Raw genomic sequence first — 23,201 nt, 5'->3', positions numbered from 1 at the left:
TAAAATTATTATTAATGATGTGTGTAGTTTTAGTCAGAATTAGGGTAAAACAATATAATTGTACAATATGTCCCTATAGTATCTTAAACACAGACTGTCTGAGCAAAATTCGGTGCCGACCTTGGCTAGGGGCCACAGAGATTTGGGAGAGGGCAGGGAGTACTTCTCACGGCCTCCCCAATCTTGGGGGAGAACAGGGAGTGCTTCTCACGGTCTCCATAATCTTGGGGGAGAACAGGGAGTGCTTCTCACGGTCTCCATAATCTATGTCGGCTGGGTAGGGAGACAGTATGTCCGTAGGATACCTTCTGTTTGTGTGTGAGAGTATGTGCGTAAGGAGCCAGTATAAAATGAATGGTGTTGTACAACGAACTAGCGCTCTCGTGAATAAACATTTTGGCTATCATAGCTTGGCCTCCGTCTGTTTCATTCAACCAGTATCTTACAAATCCTGGGTTGCAGACTGAGTAGTTTAATTACATTGGGTTATGAACATTGAGAGCATAATTCTAGTAACATATGGTTTGGTGCTTTAACATGTCACATACTGTACTACTGAATCTTTTCTCTGAAAATGGCGGTTCTGTATAAACACAGTAGTGAGGAAGATCTCGGAAGTGACGACGTGGCGCTGCTTGTTGCTCTAATGCTCTCAGCTTAGCGCAGCAGGCTCGTCTGCCAAGCTGAAGATCCATGCGCACTGAGAAACACACAACTAACAATTTCTCTGTCACGTGCATCGAATTTCAATAGCAGTTTCGATGTGGATGACAGAGATTGTGTGTGTGTGTGTGTGTGTGTGTGTGTGGGGCACTGCGGGTGTTCAATTACCCGAGTCGGAATACGCATCTGCTCGCTTGAGGCTGGGTTTGGCATGCTGGGATTGCTAAGAAGAATGAGTAATTTAATGTAACCAAGTGTCTTATTGAAGCTGGGTAGGCTGTATGTGACTGACTGGGTTCGAATCTGGGTCTGCTGCATGCCATAATATTGTGTTAGCACACTGAGCAAAACCCTAGGCATTAGCTCAGGAAGTGTTCATGGTCTTATGCAAGGTTTGTACCTGTTCCCAGGTGATTATTGTAAATGAGAAGCTGTTCCCTCCCTGGTAAAATAAAGATAAATACTAGGGTATCGTCTGTCGCTGGGTAATACTAGGGTATCGTCTGTCGCTGGGTAATACCAGGGTATCGTCAGTCGCTGGGTACCTGAGGGGGCAGTACATCTGGATGTTTTCCTGGTTCTACTAGGCGTCTTCCCGGGGGCGGCTGTGGAGGGCCTCTCAAACAGTTTGTCCTCCATGTTGGCTCTCTTCACATACACACACGACTTCCCCAGTAGCACAATACTGTTCAGCACCTTCAGGGTCACCATCCTACACAGGGAAAAGAGGATCAGTAATGATATTCACCAACCTACACAGGGAAAAGAGGATCAGTAATGATATTCACCATCCTGCACAAGAAAAAGAGGATCAGTAATGATATTCACCATCCTACACAGGGAAAAGAGGATCAGTAATGATATTCACCATCCTACACAGGGAAAAGAGGATCAGTAATGATATTCACCATCCTACACAGGGAAAAGAGGATCAGTAATGATATTCACCATCCTACACAGGGAAAAGAGGATCAGTAATGATATTCACCATCCTACACAGGGAAAAGAGGATCAGTAATGATATTTACCATCCTACACAGGGAAAAGAGGATCAGTAATGATATTCACCATCCTACACAGGGAAAAGAGGATCAGTAATGATATTCACCATCCTACACAGGGAAAAGAGGATCAGTAATGATATTCACCATCCTACACAGGGAAAAGAGGATCAGTAATGATATTCACCATCCTACACAGGGAAAAGAGGATCAGTAATGATATTCACCATCATACACAGGGAAAAAGAGGATCAGTAATGATATTCACCATAATACACAGGGAAAAAGAGGATCAGTAATGATATTCACCATCCTACACAGGGAAAAGAGGATCAGTAATGATATTCACCATAATACACAGGGAAAAAGAGGATCAGTAATGATATTCACCATCCTACACAGGGAAAAGAGGATCAGTAATGATATTCACCATAATACACAGGGAAAAAGAGGATCAGTAATGATATTCACCATTCTACAAAGGGAAAAGAGGGTTAGTAATGATATTCACCATCCTACACAGGGAAAAGAGGATCAGTAATGATATTCACCATCCTACACAGGGAAAAGAGGATCAGTAATGATATTCACCATAATACACAGGGAAAAAGAGGATCAGTAATGATATTCACAATCCTACACAGGGAAAAGAGGATCAGTAATGATATTCACCATCCTACACAGGGAAAAGAGGATCAGTAATGATATTCACCATCCTACACAGGGAAAAGAGGATCAGTAATGATATTCACCATTCTACACAGGGAAAAGAGGATCAGTAATGATATTCACCATAATACACAGGGAAAAAGAGGATCAGTAATGATATTCACCATCCTACACAGGGAAAAGAGGATCAGTAATGATATTCACCATCCTACACAGGGAAAAGAGGCTCAGTAATGATATTCACCATCCTACACAGGGAAAAGAGGATCAGTAATGATATTCACCATTCTACAAAGGGAAAAGAGGGTTAGTAATGATATTCACCATCCTACACAGGGAAAAGAGGATCAGTAATGATATTCACCATCCTACACAGGGAAAAGAGGATCAGTAATGATATTCACCATCCTACACAGGGAAAAGAGGATCAGTAATGATATTCACCATCCTACACAGGGAAAAGAGGATCAGTAATGATATTCACCATTCTACAAAGGGAAAAGAGGGTTAGTAATGATATTCACCATCCTACACAGGGAAAAGAGGATCAGTAATGATATTCACCATCCTACACAGGGAAAAGAGGATCAGTAATGATATTCACCATAATACACAGGGAAAAGAGGATCAGTAATGATATTCACCATCCTACACAGGGAAAAGAGGATCAGTAATGATATTCACCATCCTACACAGGGAAAAGAGGATCAGTAATGATATTCACCATCCTACACAGGGAAAAGAGGATCAGTAATGATATTCACCATTCTACACAGGGAAAAGAGGGTTAGTAATGATATTCACCATTCTATAGAGGGAAAAGACGATTAGTAATGCTATCCAAGGTGAAGGGGACTATTTGTAATTTGCTCACAAGAGCAAAATACTGTAATCATTGAGTGTTTTCATTGTGGACAGGTCTAGATTTGATTGTATACTTAAATACAGATAAGGTATACTGGTATGGCCTTTTTGGCACATATTTGGTATTCAATTAAAAATTGCCAATTCAAAAGGTTAGCTCAAAATCTCACCGTATTAGGGAATAGCAACATTACCCACAAAGTATCCATACTACCCACACGGAGTATGAAGGGCTTTTACTGTGGAAAATTAAAGTTAGGCACCCCAAAAATAAACGAACACAAAGTAATTGGCTTTATAACGCTCAGTACATGGACAAAAAAGGTCATCATTAACCAACAGCTTTAGGACACACTAGGCTTCTGCATATCTGAAGCCTATGATGCATTTGAAATCCGATGGAGAGAGACAGCCACATCTATGTCTGTGGACCAAACGCCCTCAGAGGGTTTTTGCTGGGCTCGTGCTAGCCGTACTGTGGTCTTTGCACAGACACCAGCGTCCGTTGGGGACACAGCTATTTTTAAAACGGACGTGAGGGGGTGGGTGGGCACTGGCGATGACAATGTTGTATTCCACCTCAGGATAACTGTTCAGTGGTCTATACCCCAGGGATGCAAACTGTTGAGTGACACTTTCTCTCTCTGAAACATGCAAAAAAAAATCCCTGCTAGGGGTTAATGTAGGTTTTAACTAATTAAACAACAAAAGAATATGATCTACATAATCAGTCTCTGTGTGTAAAATAAAAAGTGGGTAATGTGAAACTAACTCACAGCTAAAAAATGTAAGGAAAGCAATCCAATGTTATTTGTTACCTAGACTTTACTTTAAATGACACTCCAGTAGAGAAAAAAACAATACACTAATATTGCAGTTTGCCATGACAGCCTTTATAATAGAACGCTTGTGACCACACACACACACACACACACACACATCTAAATATTGCACTTGGGAAAAAAACATCTCAAGTAGAAATAGAATGAAACAAACAGGCATTCTATTTTCGCTCTATTATAGTGGTCACTATAGTAGACATGGATCTAGTGCACAAGGCTACATGTGTGCAAAAATAACATGAACTGAGTAAAACATTTAATAATCCCCCCTCACTCACACAAAAGTGTTACTGTCAAGTTCAACACAACAAAAGTGTTACTATCAAGTTCAACACAACAAAAGTGTTACTATCAAGTTCAACACAACAAAAGTGTTACTGTCAAGTTCAACACAACAAAAGTGTTACTATCAAGTTCAACACAACAAAAGTGTTACTGTCAAGTTCAACACAACAAAAGTGTTACTGTCAAGTTCAACACAACAAAAGTGTTACTATCAAGTTCAACACAACAAAAGTGTTACTATCAAGTTCAACACAACAAAAGGGTTACTGTCAAGTTCAACACAACAAAAGTGTTACTATCAAGTTCAACACAACAAAAGTGTTACTATCAAGTTCAACACAACAAAAGTGTTACTGTCAAGTTCAACACAACAAAAGGGTTACTGTCAAGTTCAACACAACAAAAGTGTTACTGTCAAGTTCAACACAACAAAAGTGTTACTGTCAAGTTCAACACAACAAAAGTGTTACTGTCAAGTTCAACACAACAAAAGTGTTACTGTCAAGTTCAACACAACAAAAGTGTTACTGTCAAGTTCAACACAACAAAAGGGTTACTGTCAAGTTCAACACAACAAAAGTGTTACTGTCAAGTTCAACACAACAAAAGGGTTACTGTCAAGTTCAACACAACAAAAGTGTTACTGTCAAGTTCAACACAACAAAAGGGTTACTGTCAAGTTCAACACAACAAAAGTGTTACTGTCAAGTTCAACACAACAAAAGTGTTACTGTCAAGTTCAACACAACAAAAGTGTTACTGTCAAGTTCAACACAACAAAAGTGTTACTGTCAAGTTCAACACAACAAAAGTGTTACTGTCAAGTTCAACACAACAAAAGTGTTACTGTCAAGTTCAACACAACAAAAGTGTTACTGTCAAGTTCAACACAACAAAAGTGTTACTGTCAAGTTCAACACAACAAAAGTGTTACTATCAAGTTCAACACAACAAAAGTGTTACTGTCAAGTTCAACACAACAAAAGTGTTACTGTCAAGTTCAACACAACAAAAGTGTTACTGTCAAGTTCAACACAACAAAAGTGTTACTGTCAAGTTCAACACAACAAAAGTGTTACTGTCAAGTTCAACACAACAAAAGTGTTACTGTCAAGTTCAACACAACAAAAGTGTTACTGTCAAGTTCAACACAACAAAAGGGTTACTGTCAAGTTCAACACAACAAAAGTGTTACTATCAAGTTCAACACAACAAAAGTGTTACTATCAAGTTCAACACAACAAAAGTGTTACTATCAAGTTCAACACAACAAAAGCAATATATTTGGGCTACATTGTTCACTTTCTGCCTGTGGACATCGGTTCTACAATGTGCCAGCAGAGCATGATACCCTTTGTTGGCATAATTGATCTCTTTCAGGCAGAGAGTACACCTGTCATACCCCTTTTTAATTCCCTGTATTGAAAGAGGGAAAGCGTGTGGCCTGTTTCCGTCACCTCTATTGGCCTACAGCATAAGTCAGGCCCAGCTCCAGCTACACTTGATCCCTGAATCCACTTGTTTAACAAGGAACGCCTCATTTTCACCTAATTCTCTCATTCTGAAAATTGACCACATACTGTACAGGAAAAACATTAGTTCACATATATAGTTGGTTCCTTAGCTAGTTCACATTTCACACAGATTGCCAGGGTCCATTAAACAACTAACGCGTTAAAACTTGAGAAACGGCAAGAATCGTATACCAGTTAATACTATAGCGAATTGGTTCGGTTACAAACGTTAGCTCATCTGATGTTGTAACGTTCGCAAGCTAGCTGTCTGACTTCATTAGCCAGCTAATTTTCACACAATAAACTCAATAATTTGATCGGCTAAATTGGCTAATGTTGCTCAACATTTATCTGGCTAGCTAATGGAGAATTAGATCCAGCTACTATAGCGAGATACTTAACGCTAACAACACTTTCTCCCTCACCTCAAACTTTACAAACCCCCGTTCCTGGTCAGGCTTCTTTCTCATCTACCTCTTCCGTTATCATTCAGGGACGAGCTGCTGTAACTAACAAACTGCCTTTGCACCCTACTGCTGTCTTTCCAGAGACCTCGCTGAATCTGTAACTAACAAACTGCCGTTGCACCCTACTGCTGTCTTTCCAGAGCCCTCGCTGAATCTGTAACTAGCAAACTGCCTTTGCACTCTACTGCTGTCTTTCCAGAGCCCTCGCTGAATCTGTAACTAACAAACTGCCTTTGCACCCTACTGCTGTCTTTCCAGAGCCCTCGCTGAATCTGTAACTAGCAAATCTCTCCAATCGCGTGCTGCATTCTATTATGTGAACGATTGGCTGAGCCTTGGTCACAGTCGGTATTGCTCCGAACGCGCATCACTGTTCGCTTACAGCCAGTAATGATCTAAAGCCACCACCTCCCAAACCTTTCTCAACGGATCTACACGATTCACCTAGGTCACCTATTTTGGATTCAAAACGGCCAATTTCGCCGAAAGGTGACTAGTTTACATCCCCGATACCCACATGGTGAGAAAAAGAAAAGCCCTATCAAAGCCAAGCAGAAGGCTCATGCTAACGTAACTCAATAGGATCAGACTGGCACGAACATCCACATAGAAAATACACTGCATAAAGTGTGACTCCCATGCTAACAATTAATGATACCTGTATTGCATGACTGACACGGCAAGTTAGTCTAGGAAACGTGTAAAGTGAGTACATTTACGTGGTGGAAGAGGTGCTATGTAAATGAAAATCATAATATATGACAAAGAATAAGAACTTGATTTGAGTCTTACCCCAAGTAGAAGAGCAACAGACAGGAGTAGGACAGGGCTCCCTGTACATTCACTGAACTCATCACCACACGGATTAGCTGTCAATTACAATAGAAATAAAATCTTCAGTAGAAACATTGTTGCATGTGACAGTGGTAAGGAAGTAGTCAATTTGATACAATAAAATTGAGTTCTAAATCAACTACACTGTCCTGAAATGAATAAACAATTTCATACAATAAGGAACTGTACTTTGATTCATAGCAATAAAACAAAGCATATAATTAGTGCCGAGCTGCACACTGTCCATCAACATACCCCTAAGTATTGTAACACTGCACTGGACTGTTGTACAAAGCTGATCTTACCAGGACTGCAAGAGGAAGAGGAATGAAGCCCATTCTTCTGGCTACAGAGTCGCTGTAGTCTGTGCAGGCCTGCCCATTGACAAAAAAAAAGACTCAATTACACCAGTGAACAAAACCCATTGATTAAAACAGCAGGGATAATGTAACTGGATGCCTAATCACTGTGTTCAAGAGATGCTACTACGTACATTTTTCTGCCGACTGCTGACGAGATCAAAGGCCAGGCTGGCTCTGTATTCACTGTATACCTGTGGAAGAAAACAGCCACGTCATTAACACATAAACTATAACTATAAGGGTGCGTCTATTATTATACTGTATCGCTCTGGTTATGTTGTTTGATATGAAACCTGTACCCATCTGCTATGGCTGAGAAACAAATTGATAACACTAGACTACAAGTGACCGACTGGATTTGAAGACAGTGTTAGCTTGCAGAAATTAAGCCTAGGTCATTTTCAGGTCTCAGGGAAGGTTCCTTATCACGTGAGCATGGTTCCCAAGAACCACCGCCATTACACTCCTCCCCCCTATGACCAACTCCTCGCAGAGTAACGGGACCAATGCATCCGACTGGATTCGAACCCAGGTCTCCTGATCACCACAGGACTGTGTTAGCCCTTCGAGCTTCAGGTCTTAGGCAAAGTTTCTCACCACACAAGAGCTGGGAATGGGTCACGATTGACGGTGGGATATGGAGCAGCTATAATCCAGTTGATGAGGCTGAGGATGCGGCTGGCGTTTGGTGTGCTAGCTCTGTAGGCCTACTGGGGCATAATGTGACGTGTTGTGATTTAGAAAGAGGGCAGAGGAGGGGAGAAGACCACGGCACGCCAAAGAGGTTGAGGCACACAGCAGAGAGTGAGGACGACTGGCTAAACAGTGCCACGCTATTTTTGCTGCCTAAGCCACCGTGAAATCCAAAAAAAGGGCCAACCAACTAATCCTTCAGACTTGAACAGAGCAGACCCTCTCCAGTGAACATCCGTACAATTCACAGTCACACACCCATGTGTGTTTTCCACAGGGTTGAGGTCAATTATGTTGAAATGTAATCAATTTATTCAGTAGATTAATTCAATTCCCATTTAAGATTTTTTTTTTTAAGCGCCATTTATTCCTAATGGAGATTGTTGTTGTGAATGGGGAGTTTCAATCCACTTCCTAGATTGACCTCAAAATACACTGTTCCCTCTTGGTGTGCAACCGCAAACTGTATTCATTGTTTTCAGTTCATTGAACTCCCACTCATCAAATCATTAATGATCATCTCTGTGATCCGTCCTTACATCTGCCGTGATCTCGTTGAACTTGGTGATGAAGGCGTGTTTGATGATGTCCACTGCGATCTCTGAGGCGATCACCATGAAGACGTCAGGTAACAACACCCAGAGATGATCTGGAAACACACAGAGACAAGACAACTGACTTGTGAAGTGAAACTAAATCTCTGGGTGGATAAGAACATTGAGCTGAATTCTAAATGTACACTATTCTTTCATGACCTTACTGAATGTCTGGTCTTTCTTTTTAACTGACTCAATTGTACATTTCATGATTTCTTGGTTCAGTCATGCATCTTGTTTTAGGCTTAGTACAAATACGTTCCATCACAGGAAGAAAAAGTATTTGACTTTGACTTGAACACAAGACACAGTACAATCTTCATCACACTCACATCTGGGTCTGCAAGTCTGCCCAAATGGTCTTGGATGAGGTCTAGGTCATACCATAAGGTCAGACCCTGTCAGTGTACGACATTAGCATCATGACCACTGCTGACATTGGGAGGCTCTGGTTGTCGAGGGGGAATGACAGGGCCAGCTGACTGGATTAAGAGAGCGGTCATAAAGTGCAGCCTTACTCTCATCATCATCACAATGACTTATCCACTAGGGAGTGGATGAAACGCTTTTAAAAAGGGTACCAGGATTCAGGGTGATTGATGGTAGCAGTAACCTAGTGTTACAGAAATAATTTCTTAGTTCAATACAGACTGTAGCCTACATGCTACAACATTGATGAAAAATGCACCTGTTCCTGTAAACATAATAAAATGTATCCAAGCATTATTGTTGTATGTTTATCTGGTTTTGAGTGGATGGGATACAGCTTTTTGTCAGACTTGACTTTTCATAGCAGGTTAAGAGAGTTTACACATAATTAACATAACAGGTTAAGAGAATTAGGTTAAGGTTAGGAAAAGGGTTAGGGTTAGCTAAAATGTAAAAAATATATAAAAATACATTTTAATTTGACAAAAGCTGTATTCCTTCTAGACATGAGCTGTAATGTGTGTGAAATGGTTACCTGGGTTCCATGAGAACTGCTCCATGTTCCTGAGGCAGACGATGAGCAGGAGCACATAGTTGGTGAACCGTTCCTTGATATCTAAAATTATTATTTTTTTAATTATAAAAAAAAAGGCATATTGGTTACTACTTATTACTTAGAATCATGTACCAACATAACAACAGTGAATATGGACTATCAACAAATAAGGTATCCATTTTCAAATGTACTTTCAAAGTTACATATCATTTGGCATAAATATCATATATTAAATCGGAAATCATGTGTGGTCTGGAACCAAGTGTAACTTGCTAAATTGACAGATCTTTAAAGGTGTGAGCAAATTGCAAGAGGGGGAAATGATTCAAGCTTATTTTCGGGTCCTTTCATTCGTGCAGAATGACAGCGACAAAGATGAAAACATGCAGCCAGCAGCCAGCAGGCACATAGAGACAGAGTTCAAAAAGCATTAAATCCATAGCGCATCTCTTCTGGGTTATCAAAGCTGAATGAACAGCTCTGATTGCTGCTTCAAAATGTTAAAAGAGAGGAGGAAGAACGGTGAGGAGGAGGTTTAACCCTTCGCTTGCCACTGAGTTTTACCCTACAGCATAGAAAGGCTCAGAGCACCGTAACAGACTCAGAGCACTGTAAAAGTTGGGTGTTTTGAACCAGAGAACTAGCTAAGTGTTAAAGATACTGTCCATAGCACACTTAAATGTTTAGTATAATGCATATGACATGTGTTACAGTAACTCACCACTGTTGGACATCTGAAAGAGGTTGTTCTTCTCAAACTTCTTGAACACACTTCCTTTGATCTCTACAAACTGTTCATGCAGGAAATAGAGGAAAAGGTATTTTAGTGCCCTCTACATGTTAGCATTACATTTTGTGTGTGTGTACATGAGTGTGTGTGTACTCACGTTGTTGGACATCATGATGGTCAGCAGGGACTTATTGTGAGAGTTGAAAGCCACGTTGAGTGTTGACGCCTGGACCATGATGAGGATGGCATGCAGGACTGAGACAGAGGCTCAGGAAAACACTGAACATGGTGGCAAGAGCATCAGCTGCAGTAAGGGGCGTGTGTGTGTGCTCACATTGTTAAAGAAAAGGAGAGCCGCACACTCTAGGGGCTCAGATTGTTGACATATCATTGATAGTGGACACCTTTTCCAATGACAAAATAACACTAACTGAAAAGTGATACATGCGTGAGGGTAGAAGTTGAGAGATCACACATTCCTACAGCAGAGTACTTCCTGTGTATACTTCCTAGTTCTCCATTAAGGATACAGACGTAGAACACAGCCATGATGAAATGGGGGATGACCCCTATGCTGTCTCTCTTCCTCTCTTTGGGCTCCGTGGCCGTCCAGTAGAGAGCATCAAGGATGTCTTGGCCAAATGATGAGAACAGCCTGTCGGCAACCTAAAGAGGGTAGGTAAGTAGTTAAGTCAAGTTCAGCATGGGTTAATGAACTGACATTATTGGTGGTAGACTATGACAGATTACAGCCATGACACTTCTCTAGGCCTTAGTACGGTTCATATCAGCCGAACAACTCAAACTAGAACCATGTTTAATAAGAAGACATCACCTGCTCCATTTCAGACTAATTAGGGTATCCGAGGCCCAAATCAAATACTTCGGCCAATACGCATCCCTTAAACTACTCTCTGGCCATACATGACTGGATCAGTGAGAGCTATAGAGTGGAAGCATATTAGATCAGATTAGTGCAACAGCTCTAAATCCAACCCATTGTACCTCCAGCATGTTATAGATGATGTAGAGTTTGATGACGGACTGTCCCCGGATCAGGTGGTACATCATGCTGTAGTCCACGTAGTGCATCATGGAGTAGCACAGCACCATTATCAGTCCCTTCAAGATGTCACACACCTGGGCCGGCTGCAGCAGGAGCGAGCCACTGGCAGAACACACACATTACACATAAAGCCAAATCATACACACACACACACATTACACATAGAGCCTAGTCATATATATATGTATGCATGCTAATGTATACACACACACATCTAATTTATCGTAAGCTTACTGTTAGTGGTCACACCGGTGTGCGATATGACATGGGGGGGAATCTCAATTGCATGCTCTTCTCAAAATCCATTGGAGTAGAAGGTCAGATGGGAAAGACCTTTGGCTTTCTCATCCAATGGGTTTTGAGGAGTTGAGGAGAGAATACGTGAGGAGTATGTAATTGAGATTCTCCCACAGTGAACCTTGGGATGTTGGTTGACCGACAGCTTCATGCACTATTAGGCTATAGAAAGTCAGTGTGTCATGTGTGAGTCAAAGTGGTTTAATAACCCCAGAAGAATGACTGTCCAGTTATTTTGAACATCAATTACCATTTGTATTAAGCAGCATTAACAATATGACTATGAAACTTGTGTGCACTCCGGTTGATCAAGGTAGGATCAAACATTCAACACATAAGTAGACGGTTGGGGCGGGCGGGGGGGTGAAGAATGAGCTCACCAAATCTGTCACATGAACACATGCACATTTTAATATTATTCATATAGCCTGCCTTTTTAATGTATGTTACACCCATAATGAGTAGGCTAAATGAAAGGTAATGGCAGGCAGAATGAGGGCATGTTAGGGGCTTGAGTCTCTGTTAGGAAGTAGATCAAGACGTAGCTGGTGAAAGGCTACTAAATAGACTGATCTACTGTATGTCTAAGCTAATAACTACAGTGTACTACTAGTACCCACCACTCATTATCCAAACTAAGGGCAGTATTCAAAACGATTGCAGGTGGTGGATTTCTGAAGGGTTTCCAAAAGTGTGTTTGTTTTGTACAGCAGCCTGTCCCTAATGGAAGGAGCTGACAATGTGATATGCAGAAATCCACTACCGGCGATAGACTGAATAATGGCATAAGACCCCACGAATGAGACTATCCATCACCACCCTCACCTTAGGGAACTTAAAGAAGTTCCCAAAAAAAAGCATCATTTCAAGAAGAAGAAAAAAAAATGCACCTTTTAAGATTCATCAATACTTGTGTTAAGACTTGGAATAACTTAATGAAACTGCTATAGAATGGCTAAAGCATCACAAGGAGACGGTAGGGGAGGTGCAAAACAGCTCAATATCTCAGGCTGTCTGTCTGTCAGGAGGTTATTTTGGGAGGGTGGCAGTGACGCTGGGACGAGACAGAGGAGCTCGAGTTTAGGAAGTGCAAATTAGAATCCTTAATCAAGTGTCTCTTCCACTTCCCAAATAGTGCGCAGTGAGGTATGAAAGGAAGCAAACAGAGTTTATCATCATAAAGATTATGGCAAGATGGACTTAAGATCATTGTTGATAAATATTGGGGGCCAGGAAGATTTGCTCTCACTTAATCATCTAGACCAGGGTTTCCCTAACTCTGTCCTGGGGCCCCTGCTGGGTGCACATTTTGGGTTTTGCCCTAGCACTACATAGCTGATTCAAATAAGCAATTCATCATCAAGGTTTGATTCTTTGAATCAGGAATCAGCTGTGTAGTTCTAGGGCGAAAAACAAAACATGCACCGGGGTGCCCCAGGACCGAATGCGGGAAACCCTGCTATAGATGACTGAATAAGTGAAAGCAAATCTAATAGAGATCAGCCTCAAGGAGAGATAGAATATATTATATGACAACTCATACAGGGGTATGAACAAGATGAATTCACTGCTTGTGCTCTAGCACCATCTACTGGCGGGACTCAGACATAGACCTCAACCACATTCTATTGGATCTTTTCTGAGGAGTGGCCAGTGAGTGACCCATAACATCACAATGCTGAAGCTGTTCAAGTAAAATGTGTACTCTCTGTCCTGCAAGTGTATGCCAGGATATGCCAGGCCCTGTGCCACCCCGCCCCCACCAGCCAGCACCATGAATCTGATAGCCCGAGCTGACTGACTGCAGCTCAGGCCAACAACCGGTGTGTGTGTGTGTGTGTGTGTAAAGGTCAGTCATGCTTTGCTGCCATGCAGACAGACACAAAGGGCATGCAGCATCATCAAACGGATCCCACAAAGGCTACAGCCATCAGCGGTGAGCTGTACTGTGTGAGAGGAGCAGAATTCTGGACAAAGTCCTGGTATACTGTTATTGGCATACAAAATGTGGTTGTTCTCAGAGGTGTGAAAACAAAAACCAAAATAACTTCTCTTGGGGCATCACAAATTTGAAAGATTCAGTGTGTCGACACAGTTGTTCCTCAGTTACGGCAATATTATCTTTGGACTACTACTGAAATTACAATACATTACCTTTGGCCTACTACAACTTACAAAGAAATGACAGGGAAACGGCCAAGCCACCAAAAAACGACACTCAAAGATCCATAGGAGTGGACTTGGCAAACAACCTATGCATTTCATAGGCATTTTCTGTATGGAGTGAATCAGGTTAATTTGTTCCGATGTTTTCAAGCTAAGGCTTTATAAACCATGAAGGAGTTCAACAACATCCGATCCTCAACTCTGGAAGCTTATTTGAGATGTGGTCAATAATTATCACACGTTTTCCAAGAAAATACTTCAATAAAGCTAGCAGTCAGTCACAGTGCCTGATTACGACCTCTGTGTTCATGTGGGGATGGAGAAAGTGAGGGTGCTGTAACAAGGTTGTAGAGAGCTCAAGCCATTTGTCGATGCAATGTCTAACTGAGCATCTGCAGTACACAGCTATCACCCATCCAGTACCCCCCCCCCCCCCCCCCCCCCCCCCCCCCCATTCTCAAATCAGCCCTTCAGTTAGGCCTACATAATATTCTACGTACCGTACATACTCTGGATATAAATCTTTCACACAGGAGTCCTCAACCAAACAAGGAGAACTTCACATTGTTGGTGTGTTGTAATTTGATGTTGAGCATTTCAACAAGGCAGGAGCTTTGTTAGGCCTATACCCTGGAAATCAGTTTGATGGGCCAATCTTGTTGAAGAAACTATGTCCACTATGTACAGGGCCTATAGACAGTCTACATTCCCTTAAACTTTTTTCACATTTTGTTGCGTTACAAAGTGGGATTGAAATATATTGAATTGCCATTTTTTGTCATCGATCTACACACAAAACTCCATAATGTGAAAGGAAAGTCCTACACATTTTTACAAATTAATACAAATTCAATAACTAAAACATAGTCGTTGCATAAGTATTCCCTCCTTTGTTTAAACAAGCCTAAATGAGTTCACAAGTCAAATGTGGCTTAACAAATCAAAGTTAATACAAAGTTATTTGGACTCTGTTTGAAATAATTGGGGTTGACATGATTTTTGAATGACTAACTCTTCCTCTGTCCCCCATTCATACAACGTCTGTAAGGTCCCTCAGTCAAGTACTGAATTTCAAGCACAGATTCAACTACAAAAGACAAGGGAGCTTTTTGAAAGCGTCATAAAGAATGGCAATGATTGGTGGATGGGTAACAATAGCAAATCAGACATTGAATATAAAAGGTATCTTTAAACATGGTCAAGATAATATTTATGCTGTGGATGATGTATTAAACCAACTAGACACATCAAAGATGCAGTCGTCCTTCTGAACTGAGCTGCAAGGCAGAAAGGAAACCGCTCAGGGATGTTACCAAGAGGTCATTGATGATTTTTGAAACATCTGTGGACGGATCGAAGGACTCCACAATAACGACCTTAATGAGAGTGAAATGAATAATACAAATATACAAAATATTCCAATATGCAACAAGGCACTAAATTAATACTGTAAAAAAACATGTCAAAGGAATACACTTTTTGGCCTAATTGCAAAGCCTTATGTTTGGGGCAAATCCAACACATCACTGAGTAATGTCTCCTTATTTTCATGAATGGTGGTGGATGTATCATGGTATGAGTATGCTTGACATTGCAAAGACTGAGGAGTTTTTCAGGATGAAAAGAAACAGAAAAGAGCTAAGCACAGGCAAAATACTACAGGAAAACCTGCTTCAGTCTGCTTTACACCAGACACTGGGAGAGGAATTCCCCTTTCAGCGGGACAATAACCTACAACACAAAGCCAAATCTACACTGGAGTTGCTTACCAAGAAGACAATGAATGTTCCTGAGTGGCCAAGTTACAGTTGACTTAAATCTGCATGGCAAGACTTAAATTACTCTCTAGCCATGATCCCCAACACTTTGACAGAGCTTGAAGAATTTTGAAAATAATTCAAATGGGCAAACATAGCTCTTAAGAGACTTACCCAGAAAGACTCACTGCTGTAAATCGCTGCCAAAGATGTTTCTAACACGTATTGACTCAGGGAGGTGAATACTTATCGAATCAAGGTATATTAGCGGTTTATTTTTCATTAGTAAAATAAATTACAAATAAATACATTCTTCCACTCTGAAATTACAGTAGTTTGTGTAGATCTTTGACAAAAAATGACAATTAAATACATTTCAATCCCACTTTGTAACACTATAAAATGTGAAGAAAACCCAAGGGAAGGGGGGTGTAGACTTTCTATAGGCCCTGTATCTGGGCCCTTGCAGGGAAATCGTACAATTTAGTATACGTGTTGCCGTATATAGCACAGCCCTGTTTGTGAACACTACTAATAGTGGCTTTTGCATGGAGCATGAAGAATACAGCACAAAGCTGCATATCAGGACAAACAAGATGGAGGTGGTGAAATCATAAAGTGATGAAGCTGTGGCAGGCGTGAGACGAGCATACCTGCTCCGATTGCAGTAGGGGCATACGTTTGCCCTGCAGGGAAAGAAGGCAAGGGAAGAGAGTGATCTTTGTACAGACCAGTCACAGGCAAACTGAGTGAGAACAATACTTACTGTGGATTATAAACCTAGATAACGTACGGATCAGTCTCCAGAAAAGCCGAATCCTAACTAGAGATATGAGCAAATTCTGTTTTTCATGCAAATCTCATTAATATCAAGGTGTGATCTCTGTGAACTTTTGAGTTAAACACTCAAAGTTAGGATTATGCCCCACTTGGGGAACTAGGCCTATTTTGGGGGGAAACTGGGTGAAATAGTCCTACACATATTGTCCTAGTAACCCCTTCTGTTGTAACAATGAATCATTTATGTTATAGATAGATATGGTAGTGGTCACGTAGCACCCTTAATTCAAATGTATTCATGCAGTGTTTTTTCGTCAGTGTCAGGGCACACATTTACGAAACGTTCAGATAGAAATACATTTGGTAGACTAGACATGTATTTCAGATCTATTCACGGCATTTCTATCGCGACCCAGAGAGTGAGTGTGTGGAGGGGGGGCTCACCGGAGGCCGCAGCAGGGCAGGGTGAAGAGGTGTAGCAGGGCCAGCAGCACCCGGAGGGGCAGCAGAGTGAACACGTAGAGGAAGGCATCCAGACACAAGAAGAAGCCGAAGATCATCAGCTGGAGGGTAGAATACAACACACGCACAGGTAAAACACGGCTGCTCAATCACACCTACAAATAGAGCAACTGAGTGTGTGTGTGTGTGTGTGTGGGCCATGTGTGAGTTTAAAAAGCGTCAGTGTTTGTTGGTCGCACTATATAGAATGGCACGTTTTCATTTTCACAGTGCAAGCCCTATAGTAGATTTTGAAATAGCATTTTCATGTTTACTGAACTAACTACTACAAATACTATAGTATGCAGACACACACACCGGTTAAACATGGCCACTGTGTGTGTGTCTACAGTAAGCTTGGCATATTTTCATTTTCACAGGTTATCGGCATGTTCAAAGATGACTTGGGTTGTGCTACTTTGAATGTAGTGTAGAATTTCCTGGTATGAGACAGCAAGATTGAGGTAGGCTACAGGCTAAAACACACACACTTTAGGCTAAGTATTAAGCCATTTGTTTGGCTGCATATTATTCTATGATAATCAAAAATGTAATGATGTAATGTAATGACTAGCTTTTACCTTGAAAGGAATTGTCAAAGTCTACACATCACACTCAATACAACGTTTGAAGAGAAATGAAAATATACACCTAAGATGCAACTTTTGAGTTGAAAGGGCAAAAAGCCTGCAAACATGAACCCCACACATACCTTCTCAAATAGCAAATACCATCTGATACCAGTCATCTCATGATGAGGGAGGTTATTAAGCACATGCCAGCTTCAGTAAGTCCTGCGTTAGCCTCACAAACAGCAGTAGTGATGGTGTTGCAACACTTCCCGTTTCCCACCAGGAAGTGAGTAGTGGGGGTTGGGTTGGTTAAAGAGAGTCACAAGTCACTCTTTCATTGGTCGGTCCCGGGCTTCTCTCTTCAGGTATTGTAGCATACTTCAGGCAGAGCTTCTAGACCTAGATCTGTTTACACACATTCCTCAGATCTCCAGGGCATGGAATGCTATGGCTAGCCAGTGAGGGTTGGAGTGGGGATGTAGATTACGCTAGGTGATGACTGATCTACACTGATGTTCAGTCTCAGTGTGAAGGTCTGAGGGCGCACTGTTGCCTAAGGGCAAATTCCAAATGAAAAATAGCAATGATGTGAAGGTTGTGGTCCACTTGATTTTTACAGTACCTTCAGAAAGTATTCATACCCCTTGACTTTTAGTTTTTACCCCTCTCTAGTGAATTTCAAACCCACATTCAACCACAAAGACCAGGAAGGTTTTCCAATGCCTCACAAAGAAGGGCAGCTATTGGTAGATGGGTTAAAAAAAAAAAAACATGAAAAGCAGACTTTGAATATTCCTTTGAGCATGGGGAAGTTATTATACTTTGTATGGTGTATCAATACGGCCAGTAACTACAAAGATACAGGCATCCTTCATTACCGCCGGAGAGGAAGGAAACAGCTCGGGATTTCACCAGGAGGCCAATGGTGACTTTAAAACAGATACAAAGTTTAATGCCTGTGATAGGAAAAAACTAAGGATGGATCAACAACATTGTAGCTACTCCACAATACTAACCTAAATGATAAGAGTGAAAAGGAGGAAGCCTGTACAAAATAAAAAAAATAAAAAAACATGCATTCTGTTTGCAAGGCACTAAAGCAATTCTCTTTTTGTCCTGAATACAAAGGGTTATGTTTAGGGCAAATCAAATACATGCACCTGTTAAGAAATTAACTGTGAAAACTGTTAGAGTCCTCTGGATTTATGATTCATTTAACAATTGTATAGTTCAATTTTGAACAACAATTCCATTTAGTGACTATCCCTGCAGGCATGTTCCCCATTCAACACACCTCAGGTTGAGCTTACTTCACTGAACTAGTCTCTGCTTGTCCACAGATAGCAATGTTTGAGAAAACGCAGAAGTTTGGCAAAGACATCACTGTCCCAGAAAATCACATTGCATTCTACTAGGGCTGTGGCAGTCATGACATTTTGTCAGCTGGTTAAAATAGTATGAATAGTTATGTGAATAAGGTATCTGTTTGTTATTTGTAATAAATTAGCAAAAATGTCTTAAAACCTGTTTTCGCTTTGTCCTTATGGGGTATTGTGTTGAGATAGCAGTTTTTTAAAAATGTAATCCATTTTAGAATAAGGCTGTAGAATAACAAAATGTTGAAAAAGTAAAGGGGTCTGAATACTTTCCCGAAGGTACTGTATGCATAAGCTCTAATATACATATGGATGTTTTGAATTAATCGTCACCTTAGAAAAAGCACTGTCCATTTCCTTGTGTATCTTTGAAACATCCACAACAACCATTTTTTCCACTAAGTTTCAACTGGTTGTTGAACTTCTTTCTTTAAATTGACCTATGAGGTGAGTTTAAAAGCATGATACTGTTACAGCCCTAGGTTCAAAAATTGCTGAACAGTGAACCATCATATTTCTGTATAAAAGATCGAATAATTAAGGAGAAGGATTGCTGTTTTGAATTTGGTCAAGTTAGTGTGGTAGAGGAGGGAAAAATATTGTTATCCATCAATGATAAGCCACCAGGTACAGACAACCTTGATGGGAAACTGTTGAGAATGCCACCCCTATTTGCTATATCTTTAACCAAAGCCTAAAGGAGTGTGTGTGTCCACAGGCGTGGAAGGAAGCTAAAGTAATTCCACTGCCTAAAAATAGTAAAGCACCCTTTGCTGGTTCTAACAGCTGCCCAATCAATTTGCTGCCTATTCATAGTAAACTGATGGAGAGAATTTTGTTTGACCAAACATAAAGCTGTTTTTCAGAGAACAATTTAACTACTGACTTTCAGCATGCATATAGAGAAAGGCACTCAAATTGTACTGCACTGACTCAGATGACTGATGATTGGTTAAAATATGATAGTTGGAGCTGTATTGTTAAATTTTAGTGCAGCCTTTGATGTTATTGATCATAAATTGTTATTAAAGAAACTCACTTGCTATGGCTTTACATCACCTGCCATAACACGGTTGGAGAGTTATTTATCCAATAGAACCCAGAGAGTGTTCTTCAATGGAAGCTTCTCTAACATCAGATACAGTTTATTAAAAGTAGTCCCAGAAGAGTAGCTATCTCAGAACACACACACACACACCTTCCCAATAGTTGGGGGTTTTGAGGAGAGAAATAAAGGCATGGGTAAATTTACCTATTTCTGGTATCAGAATTTAGTGCAGAGGTTTATTATTCCCAGGTGAGTTTACAGAGGTGAATTTATGGGAATCTTTGTAACATACTCCATTGAAAATGTAACCAACACCACCATCTACTGGTTCTATAGAGACGCTGCATCATGTTATCAATGTAACATGTTACAACACCACCATCTAGTGGTTGTATAGAGACACTACACCATACTTATTTTTCTTTAAATCAAAAACAATTTTGTCACATACGTGTTTTGCAGATATTATGGGTGTAGCAAAATGCTTGTGCTTCTAGCTCCGACAGTGCAGTAATATCTAACAATGGCTGTGTTCGAATACCCATACTACATACTTAATGAGTATATACTACATACTATTAGTTAATTTTATTATACTGTAAAAGAACGGTATGGTTTCAGTTGAGTGGAAGCTTTGGCCTGAGGAGTAGGGTTAATCTGAGCACTCAACGGCAGTCAAGTACCCAAGCTAACTGGCTAACATTGGCTAGCTACATCCAGAAACAAACGAGAGAACACCTCACTCTGACCAATTTACACACCATAGCAGAGCTGGTTAGGCTGTTTTCATGTTACCTAGGGCTTTGGTGACTAACTGTGCTACAGGAAACAATTTATTAAGGTTTTTTTTGCAGACGTTTACGAACACCTGCTATATTCAACGTTGTGCGAGAGTTCTCTGAAATCGGAATAGGTCGCCAGAATTAACAATGTCCATTGAAACGCACAACGACTATACCACTTCGCTAAGAATGTGAATAATCAACTCAATAAACGTTGGTTAGTTAGTTAATATACTGCCTGGCAAGTTCGATGTATTAGTATCCAACTAACGTTAGGTAACTAGTTATCATACCGGTAACTTACTGCTGGAACGCTAAGGATAGCGTAGCTAACAAATTGTTAGCCAACATAACGTGTAACGCAACTTACTTGAAAAGTCATTACTTTATTACATTGCTCAACATTTTCTTGACATTTGTCATTAATTAGTTCAATGAATTTGTATTCGCTCGTCGGACTTTGGCTGCATATTTTCTGCCATTATCTTCAAATCTGAAGCCACGCCCATTTTCTGAAAAATTGCATTATGGGCCCTAAAAGTATGAAAATAGTGTCCTGTGTGTGTATATTTCATATTTTGGAAAATTTAGTACGACATATGGGAACTTTTGGCATACTACTAATATCCATACCATGACCAGTAAGCATACTATATACTCAATTCACGTCACAAATAGTATGGTGAGTGCGGTTAGTATGAGTATTCGAACACAACTCATGTCTATGACAGCATACCGAAAAACATTCTGGGCTGCAATAATAGGCAATAGCAATAAATGACAGAGAAAGAACCATATAGGCCTACACACTATTCTCTGTATATCAATTTGTGTCAACTCTATAAAAAATGCGATATGAATATTAATACAAAATTAGAATATTCATTTCACTGGAAATACCAGATGCTCCAAAACATTACCAAGGGCAATGCGAAACAAACACTGTTGAATTGTCCTTTTTGTGTGGTTATCTGTGTGTGTGGTTCCCAGGGGGCCTCAACTGTACCTACCTTTTCCAGTTCTCTGGGAATGCGCATGCATGTGTACACTCTCTCTCTGCGCTCCGTGTATTTTGCTTCGTTGTGCTCCAGGAAGTAGCCCCGGGTCAGCTCAGCACACAGGAAGCGTGCCAGCGACGGATCTGGAAAAACATTATGACAACACTTAGCGTTCTGTTACCACATGGCTATTGTCCCTCCACAGTCACTGTTCACGCTCCTGGTGATCATCACAATGGCCAAAATACATGGCAGTGTTCTAACTGTGGGAAGCTCTGACACAGAAAACAAAATATAGCATGAATGAAAATTTGAGGGAAAGGAAATTTCTCTTTTGAAAGTGAAAGAATGACACACCAATCATTGCCTAAATAAAACAAAGTAGCCTACCCATTCACATAGGACTGGTGGCGACCCATCATTCAGGGCAGAGCCCCACCTGTTTTGAGCCCAACATTTTTGGCAAAAAATAATTAAATACAAAACAGGGGCTTGCCTGTTTTGCATGTTTTTTTGGCATTAATATGTGTCACATATCAGTTTGCAAAAAATTTAGAAAGATGTATATATATATTACACTAACGATCAAAAGTTTGGAGTCACTTAGAAATGTTTTTGAAAGAGAAGCAACTTTTTTGTCCATTAAAATAATATCAAATTGATCAGAAATACAGTGTTAATATATTGTTAATGCTGTAAATGACTATTGTAGTTGGAAATGGCTGATTTTTAATGGAATATCTATGAAGGCTATTCCATGCGAGAAATTGCCAAGAAACTGAACATGTTGTACAATGCTGTGTACTACTCCCTTCACAGAAAAGTGCAAACTGTCTCTAACCAGAATAGAAAGAGTAGGAGGCCCCAGTGCACAACTGAGCAAAAGAACAAGTACATTAGAGTGTCTAGTTTGAGAAACAGACGCCTCACAAGTCCTCAACTGGCAGTCTCATTAAATAGTACCCGCAAAACACCAGTCTCAATGTCAACAATGAAGAGGTGACCCCAAGATGCTGGCCTTCTAGGCAGAGAAGCCTTTTAAAATTATAAACTTGGATTAGCTAACACAACGTGCCATTGGAACACAGGATTGATGGTTGCTGATAATGGACCTCTGTACACCTATGTAGATTAAAAAAATAATAATAATAAATTACGTTTTTAAAAATCAGCCATTTCAAGCTACAACAGTAATTTTTTACAACATTAACAATGTCTACACTGTATTTCTGATCAATTTGATATTATTTTATTTGAATTGCTTTTCTTTCAAAAACAAGGATATTTCTAAGTGACCTCTAACTTTTTAATGGTAGTGTATATCATTGAGTTAATAAAATCGCATACAAACAT

The 23,201-nt window shown here is 40.4% G+C and overlaps 1 protein-coding gene across 4 annotated transcripts in view; it reads right to left on the bottom strand.

Annotated features, from left to right (window-relative positions):
• The window catches only part of LOC110488944 (transmembrane anterior posterior transformation protein 1 homolog), a 32,335-nt gene that overhangs the window by 5,776 nt on the left and 3,358 nt on the right, over window positions 1–23,201 (bottom strand). Inside the window, exons 2-14 of one of the 4 annotated variants that reach the window (XM_036943087.2) lie at window positions 21,861–21,991; window positions 17,016–17,134; window positions 16,445–16,477; window positions 11,511–11,673; window positions 11,036–11,171; window positions 10,663–10,760; window positions 10,497–10,566; window positions 9,755–9,835; window positions 8,734–8,843; window positions 7,633–7,692; window positions 7,445–7,513; window positions 7,098–7,174; window positions 1,209–1,375 (exon numbers count right to left, since the gene is read on the bottom strand). In XM_036943087.2, the coding sequence (XP_036798982.1) occupies window positions 1,209–1,375; window positions 7,098–7,174; window positions 7,445–7,513; window positions 7,633–7,692; window positions 8,734–8,843; window positions 9,755–9,835; window positions 10,497–10,566; window positions 10,663–10,760; window positions 11,036–11,171; window positions 11,511–11,673; window positions 16,445–16,477; window positions 17,016–17,134; window positions 21,861–21,991 (1,314 nt within the window). Of the gene's footprint in view, window positions 1–1,208; window positions 1,376–7,097; window positions 7,175–7,444; window positions 7,514–7,632; window positions 7,693–8,733; window positions 8,844–9,754; window positions 9,836–10,496; window positions 10,567–10,662; window positions 10,761–11,035; window positions 11,172–11,510; window positions 11,674–16,444; window positions 16,478–17,015; window positions 17,135–17,784; window positions 18,198–21,860; window positions 21,992–23,201 lie in introns of those variants that run through there. The other 3 variants (XM_036943089.2, XM_036943088.2, XM_036943090.2) reach the window with 3 other exon arrangements.

This window comes from Oncorhynchus mykiss, chromosome 14 (assembly GCF_057628025.1).
Source record: "Oncorhynchus mykiss isolate SJ-2025 chromosome 14, ASM5762802v1, whole genome shotgun sequence".
NCBI classification, from domain to species: domain Eukaryota; kingdom Metazoa; phylum Chordata; class Actinopteri; order Salmoniformes; family Salmonidae; genus Oncorhynchus; species Oncorhynchus mykiss.
Note: the sequence above shows the minus strand (reverse complement) of the source record. Positions and strands in the feature narration are given on the sequence as shown.